The 25,824-nt window shown below is 27.1% G+C and overlaps 1 protein-coding gene across 3 annotated transcripts; it reads right to left on the reverse strand.

Annotated features, from left to right (window-relative positions):
• Window positions 1–1,046: 1,046 nt before the first annotated feature.
• Window positions 1,047–17,158, reverse strand: LOC129989053 (zinc finger protein 782-like). Of its 3 annotated transcripts, XM_056097368.1 has the most exons (4): window positions 16,982–17,158; window positions 14,453–14,544; window positions 8,217–8,298; window positions 1,047–3,602 (listed from the first exon to the last, which is right to left on the reverse strand). In XM_056097368.1, the coding sequence occupies exon 4, from the start codon at window positions 3,045–3,047 to the stop codon at window positions 1,935–1,937; it is 1,113 nt and encodes a 370-aa protein (XP_055953343.1). In that variant the 5' UTR covers window positions 3,048–3,602; window positions 8,217–8,298; window positions 14,453–14,544; window positions 16,982–17,158; the 3' UTR covers window positions 1,047–1,934. The 3 variants fall into 3 exon arrangements, with proteins under 3 accessions (XP_055953343.1, XP_055953345.1, XP_055953344.1); XM_056097370.1 differs by lacking the exon at window positions 14,453–14,544; XM_056097369.1 differs by lacking the exons at window positions 14,453–14,544; window positions 16,982–17,158 and adding an exon at window positions 10,446–10,691.
• Window positions 17,159–25,824: the final 8,666 nt, after the last annotated feature.

Here is a 25,824-nt window from a genome sequence, read left to right on the forward strand (position 1 = left end):
AATATTAATGCGGTAAAATGCCGAATGTAAAATATTCATTATTTTCCAGAAATCATCTTAATAAATGTTAAATTATACCTTTCTACAATTATATAAAAACACTATCAAAAGTCACCAACACAATGAAAAACAAAACATATCAAAAACCTCGATCAAAAATTCAAATTTTTACAACTTTCAGAGCCCGTAACTCGCAAATCACTCGGAGTCAAACTCGTATCGTTACGAGCATTTCGGAAAGTACTATCCAACGATAGGAGAAAATGCAATGTAACTCGAATTTGTAAATTTCGAGAACTGATCTCGGACCCTATCGAGGCCAGAGTTTCGGTAAAAATGTGAGTCGACTCTATTCATCGAGACGAGTATATAGACGGGTCACAACTCCTCTCTACGTTGCATAGAAGCCGAGATATAACAACTTCCGTCTTCGACATCCCGAGGTCCTAGGAACTCTATGGTATCAATCCGACATTGATTTGACCAATATTAAGGAAAATCTGTACTGCAGATGCGCAATGGATCCAACATTTTGGGGGGTCTTAGAGGACCAGCGAGGATACTTATAAGTGAAAACCCCATGTCTCTAACATATGTAGTTTACGAGATATAACGAAAACCATTTGCGCATGCGCAGTAGATGATTCCATGGGGGAGGGGGAGGGAGAGGCTCGTAGGATACTATGGTGAAAACCCCATAGTATCAGGTGAAGATGAATATTGCCATTTATGCTTTATTCATTGAATACGCGATTTCGAGCTTCAATTATTCGTTGCCTTCAATTATTCAAAACCCCGTAACGAAAACAACATCATGTTCTCACAGGATTAAAAAAAATAATTAATAGGCTCTATATTAAGAAAATATATATATATTTTTAATCTTATATCTAATATTTTTATGTAATACTTCCGCGGTAAAATGCCGAGAGTAAAATATTCATTATTTTCCAGAAATCATCTTAAAGAACGTTAAATTAAACCTTTCTACAATTATATAATAACACTATCAAAAATCACCTACACAATGAAACACAAAACATATCATCGTCTAAATTTTAAACTTTATATTCGAAATGTAAGGAAAAATTTACAAAAACAATTCGATACAAAATGGTTTAATACAAGATGCAGATTTGAAGCAGGAAACCATGCTATATAAATTCAATAATTGAAACACATTCGTACAAAAATATACTTCTGCATATTAGATTTTATATTTCTTATAATAAATCGCAGCTCTGAAACTTTCAGGAGGTACAAAATGTTACAGAAGAAAAATTACACAAATTATAGTCACACACAATAGTAAAAGGGAAGTACATAAATTTATAAGACTTTTCAATAAAACACAAATTTTTATTGGAAACATTTTAACGCATATGTATAAAACATATTCACATTAAAATACACATCTCGGGTTAAAACAAATTGCAAGTGTTTATTAGCCCGCTATCAACTGATGTTTATAAACTTAAAACATGCATAGCAGCAGGCTTTCAAAGCATGATATTGGAGAAACTGAAAGGGTATGTGATGGGTTATCGTATCGTCTGGATAAGATTTTTGGAGGTGCTTCTATTGAATATTTATAATTGTACAGTTTAATTTTTCAACTGCTATTTGTAATTTCGGATCAGCAACCAGATTACACTTTGTTTTGTTTTCTTTAATAGTACAAACATGGAATATTCATTTAAGGATAAGAATTACCCTGTATAATAACAATGAATATGCATTATGTGCCGTGTCATACCAAATAGAATTCCTAGAAGAGATTATTTCAACATATTTTAGTAAAATAATAACCTTTTCGGTCCTTGTTTCATGAAACATTAACGTACTACAAAATCATTATATTAAGCCTTTCTCTTTAAGATGAGGCGAAGTTCTCTCACGAGCAAGCGCATTAATGAACATCGGAGGCGCATAATTCATGCATTTTCTATGATATGCTTTGACAAATGTCTCTTTAAAGAAAGAAAATGAGAATATCTTATACCACAGATATTGCATGCATACGGTTTCTCTTTCGTGTGCGATCTTAAATGTATTATTAAATTCCCTTTATATGAAAAGGATTTATTACAAAATTCACAGGCATGCGGTTTTTCCCCCGTATGCGTAAACAAATGCCTTTTCAAACTCGCATTATGAGAAAAAGCTATATAACAAACGTGGCATGTATACGATTTTTCTTTCGTATGCGTCCGTAAATGACTTTTCAAATTCCTCTTATCCGAAAAGGATTTATTACAAAGTTCACAGGCATGCGGTTTCTCCGCCGTATGCGTAAATAAATGCCTTTTCAAACTCGCATTATGAGAAAAAGCTGTATAACAAACGTCGCATGTATACGATTTTTCTTTCGTATGCGTCCGTAAATGACTTTTCAAATTCCTCTTATCCGAAAAGGGCTTCTTACAAAATTCACACGCATACGGTTTTTCCCCAGTATGCGTCCGTAAATGTCTTGTGAGATCACCCTTATATGCAAAGGGAATGTTACAAAATTCACATATATATTTTTTCTCACCCGTATGCGTCCGTAAATGTCTTTTGAAACTATTTTTGTCCGAAAAGGATTTATTACAAAATTCACACGCATATGGTTTCTCCCCCGTATGCGTCCGTAAATGCCTTTTCAAACTCGAATTTTGAGAAAACGCTGCACAACAAACATCGCATGTATACGATTTTTCTTTCGTATGCGTCCGTAAATGAATTTTCAAATTCTTCTTATTCGAAAAGGGTTTGTTACAAAATTCACACGCGTATGTTATCTCCCCTGCATGCGACCGTAAATGAATTTTCAAATTCCTCTTACCCGAAAAGTGTTTGTTACAAAATTCACACGCTTGCGGTTTCGTGTGCGTCCGTAAATGCCTTTTCAAAGTCCAATTACGAGAAAAAGCTGTATAACAAACGTCGCATGTATATGATTTTTCTTTCACATGCGTCTGTAAATGAATTTTAAAATTGGAAATCACAGAAAAGACTTTGTTGCAAAAGTTGCAAGTGTATGATTCCTTATTTGTAGGAGACATTAAATGAATTTTTTAAATGCGACCGTTGAAAAATTGCTCTACATCAAATTTCACATGTATGTGGTTTCTCTTTAGCATGCACCTGAAAACGCTTCTTTACATTCGGAAGCTGAAAGAATATCACAAAATTTGCAAGCATATAGTTTCTCCATTAAGTGGTCAATGAGAAAATTACGTTTTTAAAGCACTTTTTTCTGCATGTCACGAGCAAGAGATACCTCTTTCATTTCACTTTGCCAATAAGATTTTCGGGATGAATACAATTTAAAAGCCTATAACCATGCATGTTTTTTTTTTAAATAAGTGAATAAAAAGGGTAAACTAATAATAAAAATGATAGAGCGATTAAAAATTTCTAAACTGATGTATTGGGGAATTTATTATTTCTTGGTTCTCGATACCATCAAGATACGTTATATGTTGCAAGTTGAGGCTGTAGGTCTTTGAAAAGTCAAACCACTCTTATTGTTACCACTTTTATTCCGAAAGATGTGATGATTTATCAGCTTTTCCCATTAACATCTCTTTAGGTTCGTGACAACACAATCTTGGAATCTGAAAAAAAAAAAAAAAAAAAGTTATGCAGTGTTACGTACAAAGCTACTGACAACGGCAAAAAATAATGAAATATTTGATATTTATCAATTAACTAATCATTTGCTTAATTATAGAAAAAAAAATCTGTAAAAGCACATTCTTTTCGGTTTGATTCAGGAATATCAAAAGAAGTTTTCAGAAATGAATTACACTAAAACCTCGCCAAACGAGCGCAATACGTTCTCGAATCTTAATAGTAATGCGAAAAACCCGTTACGAATCTATATAAAATAGCACATTGCATTCCATTCTGGAAAAAAATCGATATTAATTTAATTTACTATTTATAATACATGTTTCTTTTTCACAAGAAAACTGTTTCTAGAAAAAAATTTTTCCCCTACTCTTCAAAATTTAGTAAAAATGAGGTATAGCATTATCATTAAATGAATGAGTGGCGCACTAAGCTGCGGACGTATTAGAATGATGCTTCTATTATGATGCTATAAATTTCCAATGCTTTCCACATTTCCCTAATTTCACTGGAAGGTTGTTGCCTTATTGAATCTATTATTTCCTCTTCTCCAAACCAAATCTCCTCTGAGTTTTTTTGCTGCAACACAGAATGCACTTCTGTAAGTGCGTCAATAATTTTGGCTATGTTCTTACACCAGCTCATAGATGTCATCGTTAACCGTCTCTAACTCCATACTCTTACCAGACACAAAATTTCATCAATTAAAGCTTCCCAAGCACGTGCTCGAACCTCTCGGAGTCACATTTGACAACACTATCTGGCCCAAACCACTACCATGTAAACATATATGTCCCCTTCAAACAAGCGATAAACACAAACTGATACTGACCACTCTAGTGTCTCCTCATCACTCAGGTATTTACATCGAATGAAAACACAGAGAGAGTTAAACTGATAAAATTTGGTACATAGATTTAACATCGACAGCGTAGACATCTATCAAATTTTGAGCCTAACCGAATTAAGAGTTTTGCTGTCAGTCTGTCTGCATTGTCAGAAACATGTAAACACAATAATTGAAAATGTAATGTGGTGTAATTTCCAGATTACAATTTTGTGTCAAATTTTTTGCTTTCATCGTTTGGGAAAAATATGTCTCATGCACAAATTTGATTTTCGGATACTATTAACGTCATGCCAGGCATTTATTGTCAAAACACCCTCTAGGAATGATATAAGTCTGCAAAAATGCTAAATTCATATCAAAGGTTAATATTTCATAACTATGCAAGGCTTTCTTTGGCATAACATTTTTATTGAAGAGTATGCAAAAAAAAAAAAAAAAAAAAAAAAAAAATTGGGTGATCACTGTTACCGGAAACTTGAAGGTAATGTATGCCTTATGCATAGAACGTTTGCATTTGGGAAGCAATAACTACACAGTAGTAAAAGTTTAATGTTTATTAAACACAGGCACATCAGAAAAAGAAACGACCATCTCTTCGGTCATAAAGCAAAAAAAAATTATCATCAACACAGAACGAGGTGTTTCTTCTGCTTACCATCCTGCTGCTGCTCCCCACTTCTTGGAAAGAAAAATACATTTTATACCTAACCGTCTTTGACGTCACGACAAATGAGCAACAAGCACGAGTTGCAGTGACGTCATACACAGTTAGCCGTTAACACAGATAAATCTGCATGATTAAATAACATTGCCAACAATAACATCGGCAGGTTGGTATTATCCATATAAAATTTTGACTTGTTCCGTTAATGGTGAGAAAATAAGTTTGAATTGAAAATAATAATAATAATCTAAAAGGTTTAACCAACAACGACTTAAGATCAGGTTTTTAAAAAAATCCATTACATTTTTCCATATCTATTTGGGACCATTTTTTAAAAAAGATTCTAACAACTTAGAACTAAGAAAAAATTGTTCTCCTAAATTATGTTATGCTAACCAGTCCACATGTTCTGCCTACTTCACCCAGTTTTTCTTTAAAAGAACTGAACCCTAATCATTCAAATAAGATTACACATCATTAAATTCCACAAATATAACTTAGCTAAAATGTTTTCAATTCTATTTTAATCCATCTACTCATTTCTCCTTAACCAAATGTGTAATAATTTTTTTTTTCAATTAATATCTTCCAGAAATTTCAGCAGATTATGGTTTTAGAATTATTGTAATTAGGGATTGCAATACCGGTATACCAAATACCAGTAATTTGAGCCATATGCACAATTTTGTAATACCGGTATTCACAAGTTTAAATACTGTTTTTTCGAAATTTACTAGAAATTTTTAAAATTGTCCCCACTATATGTTCAGGGATCGCCAACAAAGCAAAATAGTATACGTTTTTGTTTTTATGTCTCCTTAACGGGCGAAATTAACTAATTAATGGCTTAATTAAATACTTAAATCTAAATTAGCAAAATATGGATTATCCTTGAACAAGGATATTGTATCCATAACGACTGATGGAACAACAGTTATGAAAAAAGTTGGAAAATTGATTGGTGCAAATCAGCAATTGTGCTATGCTCATGGAATATTCAATTAGGAGTAATAGATATATTATACCAAAAGAATAAAGGGGAATCCAAATACTGTGGATATAGAAACTTCGGATTCCAACTTTGAAGAGAGTAAGAGTGTGAGTGATATTGACAATGAAGATAATGACAATGTAATTGTTGAAGAAGATATTGCTAATGAGGATGAAATATTAACCCATCAAGAATTGCTTCCTATAATTTATAAAGTTTGAAAAATTGTTAAGATATTTAAATGTTCCCCTATAAAAAATGACATATTACAAAAATATATACTAACTGAAAAAAAAATAGAATATATGTTAATATTAGATTCAAAAACACGTTGGAACAGTTTACTCCTAATGATGGAACGATTTTTGAATCTGACAAATCGAATCCAAAAAGCAATAATCGACTTAAGCCTGTAAATTAACTTTTCAGATAGTTAATTCAACTTGATATCCAAAACTGTATCAGCTCTCCTTCCAGTAAAACTGACTATTGAGGCATTATGTCAGAGAGATTCTAATTCTAACAGCAAATGCAACAATATATTTCATGTTGCAGTCACTGAAAGAACAGCACACACCACTATCTGAAGAACTATATATTACATTGAAAAATCGCACAGAAAAAAGTCATACCGAAATAGAAAATGTCTTATGGTATTTACATAACTATAATGATTTTAAAAATGAAATTGAAAAAGAAGAAACGAGATGAACCAATTCAAATCTGATCAAGTTTAAAGTAAATTTTCTTAAAATTTTTTACCCACAAACCTATCCACATTCAAAAGAATTCGGTTCAATTATCGAAGATAATGATGATACTAATGTCGATAGTGAAAAGAAAATGTCTCTTGAACAAAAATTTGAATTAACGATAAATAAAAAAAAATTTCAACGAACCAAAATACAATACAGAAATCAACTATATCCAAAACCATCCGATGAGAAATCGATTTATTTGAAGATGAGGGATTTAGAGGTAAATACTTGGAAAAAGCATATCGCGTATTGCTAACAGTACCATCAACTAGCGTAGATGCCGAAACAGCGTTTTCGACAGCTGGTCATTTTTGCACAAAATTACTTTCAGGCTTATTGACAATACAATAGATGCATTATGTTCTTTAAGATCACTTTTCAAAAATTTGTAATAGTACCATAGACTGAATAGTGATATTTACACCTTTTGTGATTTAAATAAATAAGATGTTCCTTTACTTTTTAGTGATTCTTTATATACTGTTATAATTTATAGGTTACAAATTATTTTTTGTGATATTTAAACTCTCTAATAAAACTGGCAAATAAAACATAGAAACACCTGTGCTTTCTTTCTTTTTCTAAAATTTCAAATACCGGTCTTAAGATCTAAATAATACCGAATAACGGTATTGAAATTTTGGTCCGATATTGCAATCCCTAATTGTAATTAATTTTAATGTATTTAATTGGAATTTGAAACATTGACTAAAATATGTATGGAATGATACCCTTTACGTTGTAAGATTAATCCTTTTTAGTCTGAATAAATATTTGAAATTTCAGAAAGAAAATCATAAAGAAAAGAAAAAAAAATGTATATATTATTTTGAAAGATGTTTTTGTATATAGCGTACAATTATTCAATTTTATAGAAACAGTACAAATTCAATCCCAATATTTAGTCAATTTCCAACTTTCAGATTTTTCCAAAAACGGAAAATTTTTTCAGAATGTTTAATTCTACCTGAACTGAATATCTCAAAAGTTCTGTATACAAGGTAGATAAAATTTAATATGTGGCATTGAAACATACTAAGTATTGATTTCAATCATACTTTGGCAAAACAGTTTTTTAGAAAAGTCTACCCATTTGCCCATGCTAATGATAACAAGACAATTCCAAAATGCAGAATTAAGTCGATAAAATTAAAAAATGGTTCCTTTTTTTCATTACAAATAAGATTTCAATTTTTCAGCAAGAATCGATAAATGGATTGACAGTCTGTCAACCTGTGTATTTTCATATATGAAAACTGTTTGTATCAAAAATTATATAGTAATAATAATAATAAAGCTGAAAATAATTCACATTTGATAAAGAATACAACTTACTCAAAAATGATATGGTGGTTACATCTTTCACATGAAGCTTTTAATTGTTAACTTTTTCGTAATGCATCAGTGGGTAACAGATCTGGAATAATAATAATAATAACATAAAAATTACCAAAAATGTGGCTCATTTAGTAAAAACCCAACAATGACATGATTTGTCAAATTCAGCAGCACTAAACTAATAAACAAGTATTAAAAGATATTTAAGGAGAAGAATACAGAACAAATATTTATACTTTATTTCCAAATAAATTTTATAAGTAGATTCAATCAAACATATCAAGAAATTTGTTTCAAGAATTCTTCCATAATTTCTTCTAAAATTTTCCAGATTAATATTTACACAGCCTTAAAAAATTCTTTATATTTGCAAAATACTTTACCTAAGAAATCTAAAACACCAGCTAGAAAAGTTATAAGCAAACAATGAAAATTCATTCAAAATAAAATAGAAAAATTCAAAGTCAAATAAATAATTAAAAGAATCCTTTGCTTATTTCCTTAATGAGCAAGATCTGCAGGATTTTTATGACATCTTCAGTTATACAGAATTTTTTCTTAGACATGATGAATACTATCATTCTTCATTTCTATTTCCAACAATGGCTTAGGCTTTCAAGAATATATTGTTGTTAAGATAATATATTCCTCTAATTTGAGAAGCCATGTGCATATTCTTGCATATTTTTCTAAAGAATTCTCGGCCGAGTGCTTATGTGTGTTCCAGATATTTTAGTTTTCTTTGAATTAGAATGTTAGACATAAAAACAAAATCATTTCATGAATATTTGCTCAATTAATGTATTATACTTTCATTAATATTTTCTTTCAATTTTCTTATTATGATAATTTTTTATTTAATCTTAAAAGATTAGATAAAGCTGACCTGCTGCAGATGTAATTACGCAAATTATTTCCAAATATAATTTAAGGTATTGACAATTTAAATTAAGGAATTTTACATTTTAAAATTTATATATGTCTAATCATATTAGATTTTGATTAAGTTTAAAAAATAATATTTTAATTTCATTAAAACATTATGAAAGTAAATGACAACTTTTTTATAATTTGTGCATTAGTCCATGTTTTGATCACTAATACAAGAAAAGATTTAGTATAAATAATTTGTGCTCTGTTGGATTAATGAATGATTGAATTTAATATTAATAATTCATGACACGAACTTATAAATATGCAAACTTATGAATTAAATCTGCAGTTGTTTAGTTTATATATGTAATAAGAAATGAACTGATTGAATAAAATTTTCAAAACTTCGCATAAAATCAACTGTACTACTAGTACCTAATAGAACATATGCTAGTAGCTGCATGGAAAGATATAAGCTATTGACTTAATGTACAAAATAGTTATTTTACTACAAATAAAAGTGATCAGTAAAATCCTTTTAAGATTATTTTATTCTTTAAACACTAAAGACTTTTATATATTTATCTAATTTACACAAAAAAACAAACACAGATATATGTTTTTTTTATTCTTAAATCCAACAGTAATTTGTCAATCTTAATGTCTAATAATATATTTGCAAAATTTCTAATCTTCAATCAATATACACAATCTTCGATCAATCTACTTCAACCAATGAAGAAGGGCGAAAACTCATGAAATATAACATCAAAACGCACAAATCTATGAAACCATTTCTAACTTGCAAGAACAAAATTAGCATCAAACATACAATATTAAAACAAAGTTTACAGGAAGAAAATTGTATTTTCATCATCATATTACCAATCCTTAACCATTAATTAATAAATACCTGAACTATTTTGATATATTTAATTATTAACAAAGTTCCAACTTTTTGATGCTATGAAATACTAACTTTATTTTCTACCTATATGTATGAATTTTTTTCAAAACCTCCTTGTAATAGCAAGTGTTGCTTGACATTAAGTCAGTGAATACAGTTTGCATTATAACAGGGTAGATTTAAAGAATGAAACTGAAAGCAGCAGAGTTCTCATTTTTTTATTAGTAAGTACTAATATAGTACTAGTTTTTCTGAGATAAAACATTAATCATCTCTCTTGCTGAACAAAAATTCAATAATGATAACAGGGCATACAATGTCAGTACAAAATAATTGATGCAATATCAATAAAATAAGCAATTTACAAAAATTAAATTGTATAAAAAAATATAACAGCTGAATATTTCACTAATAAACAACTGGTATGAAATAAAAATGGCTAATACCCATGAAATTCATCTAATATATTTAAAACATTCTGTAAGATACCCACTCCTAGCAGCTGGCCTGTATATAATGTTACTCACTGAAAGAAGAAACAAAATCAAGAGATCGCAATTACACATGTCCATAGGTAAAGCTATTTACATAACGTGTGCTGAATAAAGAAGCAGTATGAGGTTATACACAGCAATATATGAGAGCATAAAGCAGAATTTTTATATTTACAACTAAAGTTCAATACATTGATGAAATGTTTAAAGATATTTATGAATTTATAATGTAACATATGAAAAGGCTATTGAAAAATTCTTATCTTTCTTAAAGATCTGTGCTACATCTTAAGGACATTTAAAAACAAAATACAATTCATAAAAGAAAGTTCTTTGCTTCATTCATTTTCATTAACATGTTACTTTTCATGTTTCTTAGAGATGATAAATTCAAGTTACTTATATTGTATTAAACAATGAACAGTTTTTTTAAAAAAATGAATTAAGCATAATTTGTATTATAAAAATAAAGCTTTCATGAAAGAAGCAATCTACTTTTAAATAAAATCTTGAAGATATAAATGTGCCATAGAAGAAAAAAACTAGTCAATTAACAACATATGCACCGAAATTTTATTGATACCTTTTAAATACAAATTATTAACACTAAAACTTTAAAATATTCCTCCTTTTTTTTTTTAAAACTGAAGAATATAATACTGTAAGAAAAAAAATAAACATAGTTTTTAAAAAAGAAAAATTATTTTTATCATGAGATATAAATATTGCAGCAAGGACAATATACATTTTATAATTTAAAACTGCATTTTTCTTTTTTACAAATGTACATTGTTTATAATAAGTATCTGCCACATAGACATTTATCACATTAAGAATTAAAATGTTTAGAAAATAAAGTGGTAGATCAGGTACAATCCTTGTTATTTGATCATGGATTTTTTTTTTTCCTTAGTAAGTAATCACAAAAGAGGAAAAAAATGAATGCAGATGATTCATTAAGAGAACTGGCTATATTAATTTGCGATATAATTTCCCTTAAATATAGTATTTAAAAGTATAGGATATAGAAAGATCAAAACATCTCTTGCATTAAAAAATATTGAAAATAAAAATCTATTACGAGCATGGAATAGGTCTTAAAATTAAATTGCAAGTAGTTAAACAAAAAATAAATAGTTTAAGTCTTTACAGAAACAGTAAGAATGGGATAATTAATAGTTTTACCCCTATATTTAGGTTTAACACGGTAAGATTTGATTGTTGGTAAAAGTTTTGTGAACAAGACAGTACACAATGGCCCCATTTTCTAGTAAAATAAAAATCATAGTGCCAAACAAAAACAAAAAATAAATAAAGAGCAACTTGAAATTTATGCAGTTTGAAGAAGACTAAATTTTGCTGCATTCCATTTCATGTCTTAGACATTTGATATAGCATTCCAACATGTTTTCTTCAGTTTACAGATTTGTTTTAGCAATTTTAAAAGTAAAATCAAATATTTAATAGCATAGATAACCAAAAAAATATTAAATGTTCTAATGTCTTCTAAGACTAAAAACTTGACAAGTAAATGAAAACTTCCAAAATTGGGCGAATGATTGTATGTTTTTATAATTCAATTTAAATTTCAAAATGTATAAAAAAGTATGACAAAAAAAAACAGTAAAACTCCTGGATTTAAAACTGAAAGGTAATTTTGTTTAAAGTTTAAGATGGTACTGAATTAAGATAAGGTAGACTAAATAATACTTTTATATATTATTAAGGCAAACATCAATTCTTATCATTTACATAATAAATGCAATAATTTTTAAATAACTACATTTGGTGGCCTGTTAGCTCATCAGGAATCATGGTCATTAAAAATTTCAATTCTGTATTTTATGTAAACTCTATCACAATGACATCTTCAACAAAATATTTTTAAACTTCAGATTTTTCAGATATTTAACATGCATTATTTAAAGGACTTTACACTTTGTGTTCATTTTACTTGATTCTAATTTTCTGTCTACACCTTTATAAAAGTTATTATATAACTGAAAATATCAGCTATATTCAAAATAAAGGAATTCAGCAAATTAATAAAATCACCATTTCTTGATTCTCAGTTTAAAGCTCAATTTTGACTAAATAAAAATCCAAACAAAATTTTTTCTAAGCATGCCTTATAATGTATGCTCAAAATATTTTCAATATAATGTATAAAGTATGCTGAAAATATTTTTTAAAAACAGGATTAAAAATTTTAAAAAATCATACAGCAGAAAATCTTTCTAAACATAATTTTTTGATATTTATAATCTCTTTTTTCAGCTGAAATATTATTACTGAAAATTTTAGAAAATGCTAGCATTTCATTTAATTTTTAATTAAATGAAATTTTAATAAAATTGCTCTGAAATGCACATTTTTATGCCCAAAGTATACATAAGTGTTGTAGATCTAGATAAAATAACCTGAGCTGAAGAACATCAATACATGCCATTCATCTTTATTTTTGGAAGATGAGAAATGAAGTTGAGAACATGAAATATGTATTTAAAAGGTATGTGTGTGTGTGTGTGTGTGCCTGTGTGTGTATGTATGTCTGTATGTAAGCATTATTTTGATTGAAGCAGAATGTAGTTTCGAAGATAGAAAGACTCGTTGAAGTTTTAAAGTTTACTTTATTTTCTCTCCCGAGAGGCAGGCAAGTTTATGTACAAGTGCCACGGACAAGCAACAGATTAGTCAAGAAGTGGCATAAAAAGAGGGAGAAATAAATTATCCCTACTGTGATGGTTTAATAGGGATTTCCATTGCATGTCAATCAAAAAGCAAGGGAAACACAGGGATCTTTTAGAGAATTTGTAAAGTCAGTGGTATTTTGTCCCTTCACACAGAGCATGTGAAAGTGTTGGTGTTTAGACGATTCAGCTATTTTATAAAGCTTCTCTTGAATTAATTAAGTAGAGAAAGAAGAATTGGATCATGAAATAAGAGAGTGAAATTACTATGGGCTAAATTAAAATAAAGCTTTAGAAATTAATTTGGATTAAATTGAGATTTTAAAATATCATTGCAAATATATACATATATATTTGTATTTGCAGATGAACAAAAGAAAGCAATTCTTGAGATTAACAATGTTTAATAAAGAAACTGTTATTATAAATAAAATAAGAAATATATATAAGAAATTATATTTCACAGACTCTACTTATATTAAAAATCTTTTTAAAGAGAAAATATCCATAATTATAATTGATATAGGTAATTATAATTTGATATAGCATTCCAACACATTTTCTTCAGTTTACAGATTTGTTTCAAAAGTAAAATTAAATATTTACTAGCATAGATAACCATAAAATTATTAAAAATTCTAAGATCTTCTAAGACTAAAAACCTTACAAATAAATGAAAACTTCCAAAATTGGGTGAATGACTGCATGTTTTTAAGTTCAATTTAAATTTCAAAATCATAAAAAAGCATGACAAAAAATACAAAAACAGTAAAAACCACTTATTTAAAATTGAAAGGTAATTTTGTTTAAAGTTTAGAATGGTATTGAATTAACATAATGTAGACTAAATAATAGCTTTATACATTAAGGCAAATATCATTCTTATCATTTACATAATAAATGAAATGAAATAAATATTTATTAACTAACTACATTTAGTGACCTGTAGACTCATCAGAATGAATGGTCATTAAAAATTTCAATTATATATTTTATGTAAATTCTATCGTAATGACATTTTCAGCAAAATATTTTTAAAGTGCAAACTTTGCAGATATTTAACATGCATTATTTAAAGGGTCTTACACTTTCTGTTCATTTTACTTGATCCTAATTTTCTATCTACACCTTTATACAAGTTATTATATAACTAAAAAGATTTGGTACATTCAAAAATGGGTGAATTAAAAAAATTACCATTTCTTGATTCCCAGTTTAAAGCTCAATTTTGACTATAATAAAATTTCAAAAAAATTTTAAAAAGCATACCTTATAATAAATCTACACCACATGAAAAAACAAATGAAATTTTCAGATCTTGATCAACAAGATGGGAAAAGAAGGGTGAGCAAGATGAAAAACTATCAGGAATAAAGGAAATGTATACGAGTTTCATTTTAACAACAATATTATTATAAAGTATGCTAAAAATACTTTTTTAAACTAGATTAAAAAATTTTAAAAAATCATATAGCAGAAAATCTATTTTTGAAAATATAATTATCTGAATTTTAAGAGCTCATTTTTCAGCTGAAATATTTCTGGAAATTTTAGAAAAATGCTAAAATTGTATTTAAATTTTAATTAATTGAAATTTTAATAAAATTGCTATGAGATGCACATTTCCATGCTCCAAAGTATATGTATGTTAAGTTCTGTAAATCTAGATCAAATAACCGACCTGAAGAGCATCAATACATGCCATTCATCTTTATTTTTGGAAGATAAGAAATGAAGTCTAAGAGTATGAATTATCTATTTAAAACCTAGCTTAAGAAGATGTTCTATTTTTTTAAATTATGGAACTTATATGTATTTAAAAGGATTACTTTTGTTTCTTTATTTTATATATATGTGTGTGTGTAATGATATTTTAAAATCTAATATAATTAATTATATTCTTAATTTTTTTAGCTCAATTCCGCGCATATTAACTTCATTCTAAAATATTCTCTTTTTTCCTAATCCCTTTCCACATTTTCTATTTAATTAATGCAATAGAAATCTCTGTAAAGATGCTTTCATCAGCAGTTCCCATGCTCAGAGTGAAGGGATAAAAAATTGACAGCCAAGCAAATTCTTCTGAAATATCCCTACGATTCTTTTGCTTGTGGTCAACACATGGAAGAAATCCCTATCAGAATCTCACTGTATATAAATAATGGGAAAATTATTCTCCTTCCGTTTTATGCTAATTTGTTCTTGTATCACGCTGAGAATGGATGTGTCTTGTCCAAGCCTCTAGTACATAAACCTGCCTATTGGAATGCAATAAAACAAAGTTAAAAATTCAAAGTGTCACCCTTCTTTTTGCCATGATTCTGCTTCAAAAATTATATTTATAAATATATATATATATTATATTTGCAGATTAAATAAAAAAAAGAAAGCAATTCTTGGGCTCAAAAAAGTTCTATAAAGACATTTTTAATAAAACCTTCACTCAAAAAGCAAAAATAGCTTACATTTTTATGAGATTATTACTTTATTAGTACCCATGATATCAGTTCTAAATATTGAAGAATATTTCGACCAAATTTTCTTTTATCTAACAAAAAAAAATCAATATATTTTTTGATAAAATTACCTTGAAAAGACATTTAAGTAAATGTTTTCATGCTTACATTTAGTGTGATGCAAATTGTAAACTAATTCTACAATGTATTATTTAGAAAAATGATGAAAAGTCATAGCTTGAAATTCAGGTAAATAATTTCATACAACTAGAAATTGATATACCGTATTCTAAATTATAATTTCATAGACTCTACTTACATTAAAAATGTTGTTTTAGAATAAAAAATTATAATCTAATTATAGAAATATAATTTAATGAATTTCACAAATTGTCATTTGGGAGTAAATATATTTCATAATAAAACTCTTTTCTCATATATTGTACATATATTATATTTAAAATTATTGAACTATCTTAGTTTCTAACATTTGTCTTGCATTTAAGATTCGAATATGCGCTTATATTTGAGAAGTAGCATAAATTGATATAATGGCAACATAGCATATTATTGATATAATTTTTGTAAATATTGCATATTTATGCTTAGACATATTAACAATATATCTCTGTCATATTATTAAATGAATTTATTTTTTTTTAATTTGACTTCTGTGTAATCAGAATTGGATATCATTTTGGAAGTTGTACTGGATTTGTAAAAGCAGTGGTTATATTTATTATACATAGATTAGTTTTATTTGTTTGCAAGCTGTATGGTTATAATTTGCATAAAATTTATTATTAAAATCAAGTTTTTTTTACTGCCGTTAAAAAAATTTCATAAAAGTATTTTAGTGTCTTTGCTTTATTAATAGTTAGCAATCCTTTCTGAGCTTTGGATGAGATGTAATTCTTCTAATATTAACAGAAGAATTTAATTTTAAGAATATACCCTCTTTATGGATATATCCTTAAGAATATATCATGGCAACAATGACATATAACATGACACAGAAGTGTCATCCCATTCCTTCTGCAATATATACTAAAAACATTTAAAAATAATCAACGAATTCTTTAAATACAGTAACAATATATTTTTAAAAAATATACGATGAACAAAACAAAAAAAATTTATCCAACAAAAATTAAAATGAGCCATTTTACCTAATAAATGTATCCTATATATTTATATCTATAAATCAAGGATATCAAAAACAAAATATCATAAAGATATTGCATGAAAACGAAATCAAAGCAAAGAATCAGAATAATCAAAACAAGCAAACTGAAAATTAAAAAAAATATTATAATAAGAAGCACACTTAAGGTATACATACATGTGAAAAATGGAATAAAATTTTAAAAAAAGAAAAAATTTATCTAAATCTAAATTTAGTTTTAAAACTCGGCACAACATGAAGAGACTCGTTAACCGGAGGACGCTTGAACCCCCCATTAGAAGTTCAAAGGGGGAGAAGCATTAGTAGCAGTGGAGGGGAAGCAACACTGGAGGACGGTTTCATTCCGGTAGTGATGGAAATGGGGGAATCGATGTATGGTTGCTTACGAAAAAGCTTTTTTCGCCCAAAAGGTGAAAATTTGTTTACACGCCAAGAAGGAAGCGCGTGTTTGGAATGCATAGAGTGGAGTGTGGACGACTGTCTGTCGGATCTATGATGAAGGCAGATCTTATTTATGCACGATTTTTCTTAATAAAAGAATAATACCGTGTTATAATATATTTATTTTTGCTCATAATTACGTTTTATGAATCTAATTTTTGACTAGAAATGAATGTTGACTGTGGGTGGGATTCTATTTATAATTAATTAAATGGCAAGAAACTAATATGCTAACTCAGAATTAAATTCTATCTTCTATTGGTTTGTTAAATGAAATTTAATGTTTTCACAAAGTAATGGAATGAACTTACAAGTTTCATTTAAATTCTTAACGGAAGCTAAAAATGATGCTTTATTCGGAATACAAATTCAATGTAGTTTTAATTTCATTTCTTGCAATGTTGCTGTATTCATTGGAAAGTATTTTAATTTTTTTTATACTATTAATTTTAATGCTCGCATTTTGTTTAATGTACAAAGCTAAATGTTTTTAAAAAATCAGCTCAATTTTTTTTAATTGATGCTTTTTAAATATTATATGTTTTTTTTTACCTAATTAAGTAATAAATTAGTGTTATAGAATATTTAAAACATTTTTTATAACTGCAGGCATGCTTTGATTTTGTTATTTGCTAGTATTTGTAGTAGCAATAAAGAATTTATGTTTTGTGGTCTAAAAATTGCAATAATAAAAATCTGTAATCTCTTTCTTGCAGTTTCGTCCATTCATTTTTTTTTTTTTTTAATGTTGATAATGTGCATGATAAACTCTTTAAAATTTGTTTTCAAATTGAATAATTCATACTTGTAAAAATATGCATTGTAAAGATATATATATGAATTCTTTTCACTATATACATATAATTTTAGCTAAGTTTTTGATAAAATATGACTTATTCTCTGTTAAGAAAGTATAATAACCAAAAATCCTCAAAGGAATCATCAAAATATTCAATATTTTCTATTTAATGAAAACTAATTTTTGTTTTGTTAAAATAAGATTTATATTGAATTAAAAATTATATGCATAAGCAGATTAATATTACATGATTTTAAAAGGTACTTTTTCAGTACATATATTTCTTATTCTAATTTATTAATGTTTTTTTTTTCATAAAAGTTTAATACATTTATTTATACATACAGCAATTTAATTCTTTTTTTAATGCTAAAAATCAGAATTTTGATTGAAAGTAGCCAAACTAAATCTGAAAAGGTAATAGAATCAATTATTTCTAATTATACTGTTGCTGTAATAATATTTTAAAAGAAAAATTGTACTAAAAATTCTAATATCTTGGGTAAATTTTTCAAAATGTTGAATTTTTTACTTTTATAATTTTCTACTTTTATAATAATGCACAGAAGTTAAAAGTTTTAAAGAAAATTTGGAATGTAATTTTTAATTTCAAAAAATAAAAATTATTTTTTAATTTAATATAATAATATTAGTTTATTCTAAATTAGACTATAGAATTTTCAATTAAATTGTAAAATATCATTTGCTAATTTCTGCATAATATTTGTCGTATTTTATTCAACACTTACATTTTCTGAAGAATTTTTTTTTTCTTAGTTTTTTTTTTAAGCTTAATTTCTTTTCATTTTGATTTTCAATAATAATTCATGCAATAAAAGTGATTTGCAAACATCACAAGCATTTATTATTGTAATATACTAATGTATATTGGTTAACCAAACCATTAACAAAATAAGAAACATTTGCTCCACCTTAAAAAATGCTATACTAATATTGTTTTAACTAATTCAAATGAGTGGATAAATACCGAGTGGTGAATATTTCTGAGATATTGTGTAAAAAAAACTATAAAGGATGATGAAAATCCTTAAAACCTATAAAACTTATATAGTTTATATACCTACTTTATCTATTAAAATTAAGGTTTTGACTAAATTATTAAAGAAGACAATTTCAATGAGGATATAGAAAAAAAAATGTAGAAAAATGAAATGGGAAAATAATTTTTATTGTTTTAAAGTAATGATAATTACAATGGAATAATGAATTTTAACACTGTTTATGCTAAATTGAAAAAAATTAGTTACAATTTAGAATTAATAATAAAAATAATCATAATCTCTGAATCAAATTATCTGTGAATTCATTTGTGCAATAGGAATTTAATAACTTGGGGAATATGACTTAAGTCACTTGGAGACTTTAAAACAACTTCCATTGCCCCCATTACAAAAACGTGAAGAAAGGCTAGTTTCCAAAAATAATTTAGTATTGAATCAATTCACCTGCAGCAAAAATTTTAAAGCTAATGACACAAGTAGGTTAAAACTGTCTGGGGGGTTTAACTTACATATATCAATTGGATCAATAAAAGAAAATAGATGGCAATCAACTGAAGACAGATTTTATTCATTACAGAAAAATGGATGAACAGAGAATGAAAAATATCAGAAGGATCACAAAATATATTCTGATCATTGTTTTGATGAAGGAGTTTGTATGAAACCAGTATTTTAAAAATCAAAGTAGTTTTGTACATTTTAAATGCAACTGAAAGAGCTTCCTGGGCCATTTTATTCACAAAAGGAGAAAAAAGAAATTTAGCATATGAAAGAGCAGTTGAACTTAGATATGTATCATATAATTGGGAACTTCCAAAAAGATAAAGATAACTTGACAGAAAAAAGAAAAAAAAACTCAATGAACAAAGAGAAAACGCAATCATTTACAAGTGGAATATATGATATAATATATTCCACTAGATATTGTATAAAAGCTGATAATCTATGCAACTCCTCTCAAAACTCAAATTCTACCTCTAAAACATGATCCTTATTAATGCTTAAACCACAGCCTGAAAATTGGAAGGGAAAAAAACTGTAAACAGTATCTTTCACTTTTGTTTCCAATATAATTTAAATTTAAAAAAAAATCTTTCTTTTTTTATTTAGTTAAAATTACTTTTTAAAAAAATCGTCTACCTCATTATTGTTCATTGTAACTAAAAAGAATTTAAATCAAGAATGTAAAATGTGTTATTACTTGTTTTTTATTAATTTTTTTAAAAAATTTATAAAATAAAAAATCATATGCTTCCCTCCCTTTCTCTCTTTTATCTTTATACTTTTTCTGCCTCTTTATAACATTAGCATACAAGATCATACAGTTTTTTTTTTATATGAATACAATTAATTGAAAAATAAATATCCATTCTGGATATTTATCCTTAAAATTAGATACCTGAATACCATCACTAATCAACTCACACTTAAATTTCTTTACAGCATTTTTTTAAAAGAAAATTTTACTTTTGAAGAAAAATAATTCTTTTGCGAATAAAAGAAAACTTTTGTTAATGTTTCAGAAGAAAATTTCATAATTTCCAAATGTATTTTTTGAATTTTTAAATACTAAATCTGAATGATAAAATGGTATTTTAACAAAATTTCGAATATGGCTGTGTTAATTTACCTAAGCATTTTGATTAAACAAATAAAATATCTTGAAGGGTACGAGAAATTGCGTTGTGTCCAGATGTCATAAGGAATTGTTATCCTCGTTTGTAGATTTTTCAGCTACTACTACAAACATAATATTCCATTTTTTTTTTCAAAGATTATTGTTATCAAATAATATTATTGCCGTCGTACTTTTTTTTTTTTTTTTTTTTTTTTTTTTTTGTAATTACTATATTGCATACAAACAAACGTGTAATGTTGAGTGACAGAAAAAACAAGTTTAAATTAATGACAAAAGAATAAATTCATCTTTACTTGAGTAGTTAAATTTTGATAGAGTATTGGGAATGAAATGAATTGTATTACAATAATAAAAATTATTGTATAAATACATTCTAAAATATTTTTTTAGTTTATTAATATTAAAAAGACAATTGTATGATAATGAAATTGATATCAATAAAAGGATTTTGATATAAAGTTTGGAAAATGGTGTTAGTATCATATTTGTACAATAATATATTTTGGGGATTATAAGAGGAAAGCATCAACATTTTGTTTAGTTAAAATTATAACTGGAAATTTTGATGCATTGCATCAAAGCACACGCTTTCAACCTTTAAAGCATGTTTGATAAATTTTCAGTTTCTGGAGTCGGCAGTCTGTCTTATAACTCATGTTAAAGTATAGATAAATATATGAACAACTATATATTTCTTCAGTAAGATTGAAATTACAATTGCATATCTGTATGTTGACCTAATGTTATTCTTTGATTTGATATACACTGGAATGCAGCATCTTGTAAAATTTTTATGCATCTACTATTCTATTTAAAACTGATGGGGTTTTTTTATCAAATAATTTTAATAAACATTATTTTGATTTTTTCCCCTTTCTTCTTTAGCATTTTAATCATCAAAATAAAATTGCTTAAATGTAGTTTCTCAAAGAAAGCTTATTTGCGGAGAAGTATTTCTTAGATAGGGCAGCAACCAATGCTTTTATGAGCATAAAGAAAGAAAAATAGATACGTATGACAGTTCTGTAATTGATTCCTCCACTTCCATCTACTCTGCTGCGTTTGAAAAGCTACCCCAATTTGACTACGGCAACAAACCCACCGCGTGGTCATAAGCAGATGCGCTCGTAACTACTAGTATCATATGTGCTGAAGTTGCAGAATAAACGGAATTTAATTATCTTTTAGAGAAAACTTGGTAAACAGTTAGAAAAGCTGTAGGGAATGCATATTTCTCATTCTTATGAGAGTGATTGATGGATAATGATTCGTTTTTATGACATAATCAACATTTTCCAGATGCGAAACTTGATAATTACACCATAATCCATGCCTGGAGATGGGAAAATTCGGTGAACTCATGATCTAATTTCCTTCAAACAAATGCCTTCATTTTATAAAGGCAGATGAATAAATTTTTATAGAATTAAAAAAAAGACAAATTAAGAAATAATTAAACAGACAACTATTTGTTTACACAAATGATATAACAAAGTATTTGACATTCGCATTGGTCTGTGAATATCCATTTTGAACGGATGTTTTTTAAGTACAGTTGATTAAACTGAATCTATTTTTCCCTTGTAGCATATAAATATTACAAATACTTGATAAAGAATATTGGAATTATTATTACAATTTATTTCTTATTTAATACTTTTTTAGCGATGTATTTTAGTCAGTTTTTGAGTTGCATTTTAATATAGTTAATGTTTTGATAGCAAGAACGGACAAAACCATTTTTATACAACCATGTCGAATGAGTTTTATTTCAATATATAGTATATATATATATATATATATAGAGAGAGAGAGAGAGAGAGAGTGTGTGAGATTTATTAAAATTATAGTTGTAAATTTTTATAAATTGCCTAAAAGTACACATTTTTAACCTCTAAATCACGTTTGCTAAATGTCAAGCTTTGAGGGCGGCAGTCTGTCTTGTAACTCGTGTTTACGTATAGATAAACACATTAACAATTATATTATTCTTCAGTAAGACTGAAATTACGAACGGGTATCAGCATCTTAGTCTAACGTTATTCTTTTGATTTATTATTCATTATAAAAGATCGAGAAGAACTATTTGGAATGCAGCATATAGCAAAATTTTTATTGTTTTTATTCTTCTGCTTAGTGATGAAGATTTTTAACCAAAAAATTTTAATAACATGAGTTTTATATTTTCTTCTTTCTTATTTGGTATTGTATTCATCAAAGAAAGAAATCGCTTAAAAGTAACTTCTCAAATAAAAGCAGCTATTTGCAAAAATAAATTCAAGTTTAAATATCGATTTTTATTTATTCTTTTATTTTGTTTAATTATATTTTTTTATATTGGGCTCAATTTTTCATTCGGTTGATATGTCTAATTTTTCTGAAAAGAATGTTGCATTATTTACAAAATTTTTAACATGATTAAATTGATAGACTGGATGCTGTCTCTGAATTAAGTTAGGGAACATTTATAATGCAAAAACATATTCGAGATTTCTGAAGGATAGACCGTTCGACCGAAAGTTGGTTCGTAATTTCAATAGTAGATGTTCACTAAGAAAGGTTTTTAAAATTGTAAATAGGTTTTTTTTTTTTTTTTTCTTTAAAAATTTATTGACATTTTAACCCTTTGTCTCAATAACTTCGGAGCGCATTGTTGCATAGAAGCCATTGTTACGCCATTTTAAAATTCAAAATATTAATTATTCAGTGATAGCAATTTTATTTCTGTGCAATTTCTTTTCATACTTTAATTAAATATCTGAAAATACTTTAAAGAATATTTTATAATAATACTGTCTAGTACCTTCGTTACAGGGGCGGTCTTAGAAGACGCGAGGCCCAATCTGAAACTATTTTCTATAATACTTATTTCTAGACAATTTTTACCAGTTATATAAAATAACTTTTGTAAAAAAACACTTTTTGAAAGATATTCTAATTAGTGAATTAAAAGTAGATTTAAAAAAAAATTTTTAAATCATTGTTACTATCTCCCTTTGGCAACTAGATGGTTTGCCAGAATTAACATTTGCTTTTCAATCAAATATTTTATGTAACTTGTTCTCTTAATAGATTCTCAAGCAAGATGTTTTTAAGCTTCAAATTTTTATAAACGTATCACCGATACTATTATAGAAGCCTTACCTTATTTTGTTCGTTCTTCGATGCCTTTCTCTAATTTTCTATCAGCTCCCGTAAAATATGAACCTGAAATTGAAGTCGGAATTGATAAAACTTCAATAAATACATTTTTTTTTAAACAAAACACGTCTTTAAAAATATATATATGAGTTCAGAATTTATATCTAATTTGTATTACAGAATATTTTAATAATTTATGAATTATATAAAAACATTATTCAATAATATTTTCTTTGGCCTCATCATAAAATTTTATTTTCAATTTTGCTTTCTAAAGGATTTAAATGACGTAATATTTTATTTTATTTCAATTAAAAAGTACTTCTGTAAACGATTATGAAGTCTAAATTTTATACGGTCCTTCAGGCCTAGGAATCCTATTCAGTAAAATAATCTTGACCATATAACGTTTCTATCTTTTGCGGCCAAACCTGATCGAGTTATAAAGCCTTGAATACCTTGAATCTTGGGGAAACTCAGGGCACTGATTGGATATCTTCGAGATGGTCAATAGAGTTTTGCGTTTTTATAAAACAGTGACATTCAAATTGTCATAACTCACTGAGTTTTGGTCACAAAAGGGCGACCTTTCTTTATTTAATACAATATGTATATATATGGAAAAATTATTAAAAGCATGCCTCATATTTAAGCCAACTCAACATGGGAAAATAAACCGAACCATCATATCTTGGTCATATCAGTGGAAAAAGGCCAAGATGAGGTATTAGGAGCAACAATGTAAATGGTTTCAGTTTCTCCTCAGTAATAAAATACAATGTTTTAAAATAAACTTAAAAACTTTTAAAAAATAAATATATGGCAAAAAATTTGGCATCATTAAAAAGATAATGTTTTGAATTTTTAGATGCTATACAAATTGTTTTTCTGCTATAATATTTTAAGAAATTATTGCAAAAACGCCAAAATTTCACAAATTTTAATTAACTGAAAATTCAAAAAAAGCGCAACGAAATTTCAAATCTCCGCACTGAATATATGTGCAAAATTTGGTTGTTATAGATCAAACGATTTGCCCTGTACAATACCAATACAAACACAAATTTATCTATATAATTAGTGTAGATTATATGCATTATGTAATTTAAAAATAATTTTTTTTTTCTCATATTCAATACTGGATTTCACTACTCATGTGAAATTAAAAATTAAGTAAATTGGCAAGTTAATTTCTAACAAAATTATGTATAGTCATAGAGAATACAAACGTGCCGTGCAATTTTGAAACTGTCACTTGAGAGAGTGAATAAAAATTCCATTACAAAACTTCATCTTTACAAACATGAAATGCATTATCTATGCTAATAATAAAGATGAATGTATGTGTCTTCGTGCGCTTGTGAGCATTTGCGTAAGACAATAAAAGTAACACTTTTTTGATGTCTGGAAATTTCGCGGTATCATGGATATATAGTTATATCTAAATAATTTATTTGGAATTAAATATAATCAACACTTTTGTCTAACCAGCTGATCACCAGGAGCGATCTCTACTAATAATAAAGATGAATATGTGTTTGTGCGTCTGTATATCTGGGTGTTGACGCTCTATTAATCAAATCGTAAGACATATAGCTCCCAAACTTAGTACGCAACATGTTGGACGGATAAAATGTGCACTTCGGAGTAATGTTTTAAAAATTTCATTTAGAATTTTAATTAATTAAAAATTAAGCAAGTTCTTGATATTTTTGTCCCTCCATAACTTTCGAAAATATTACAGTATGAATGTTATTTTTATATATTCAGAAATTTTTTTTCAAATTTTTTGTAAATTTTTGTAATTTTTTGCGGTATAAATATTTTTTTCATATTTAATCAATTTTTTAAAAATGTTTTAAACACACTTTCCAGCAAAAATCTTAAGAATTCTGAGCAAATATTAAACAGTGCGAATTATTATGCTGTCCTTTACAAAAATTACTACTGGCAAAGC

Source organism: Argiope bruennichi, chromosome 10 (genome assembly GCF_947563725.1).
Source record: "Argiope bruennichi chromosome 10, qqArgBrue1.1, whole genome shotgun sequence".
NCBI lineage: Eukaryota > Metazoa > Arthropoda > Arachnida > Araneae > Araneidae > Argiope > Argiope bruennichi.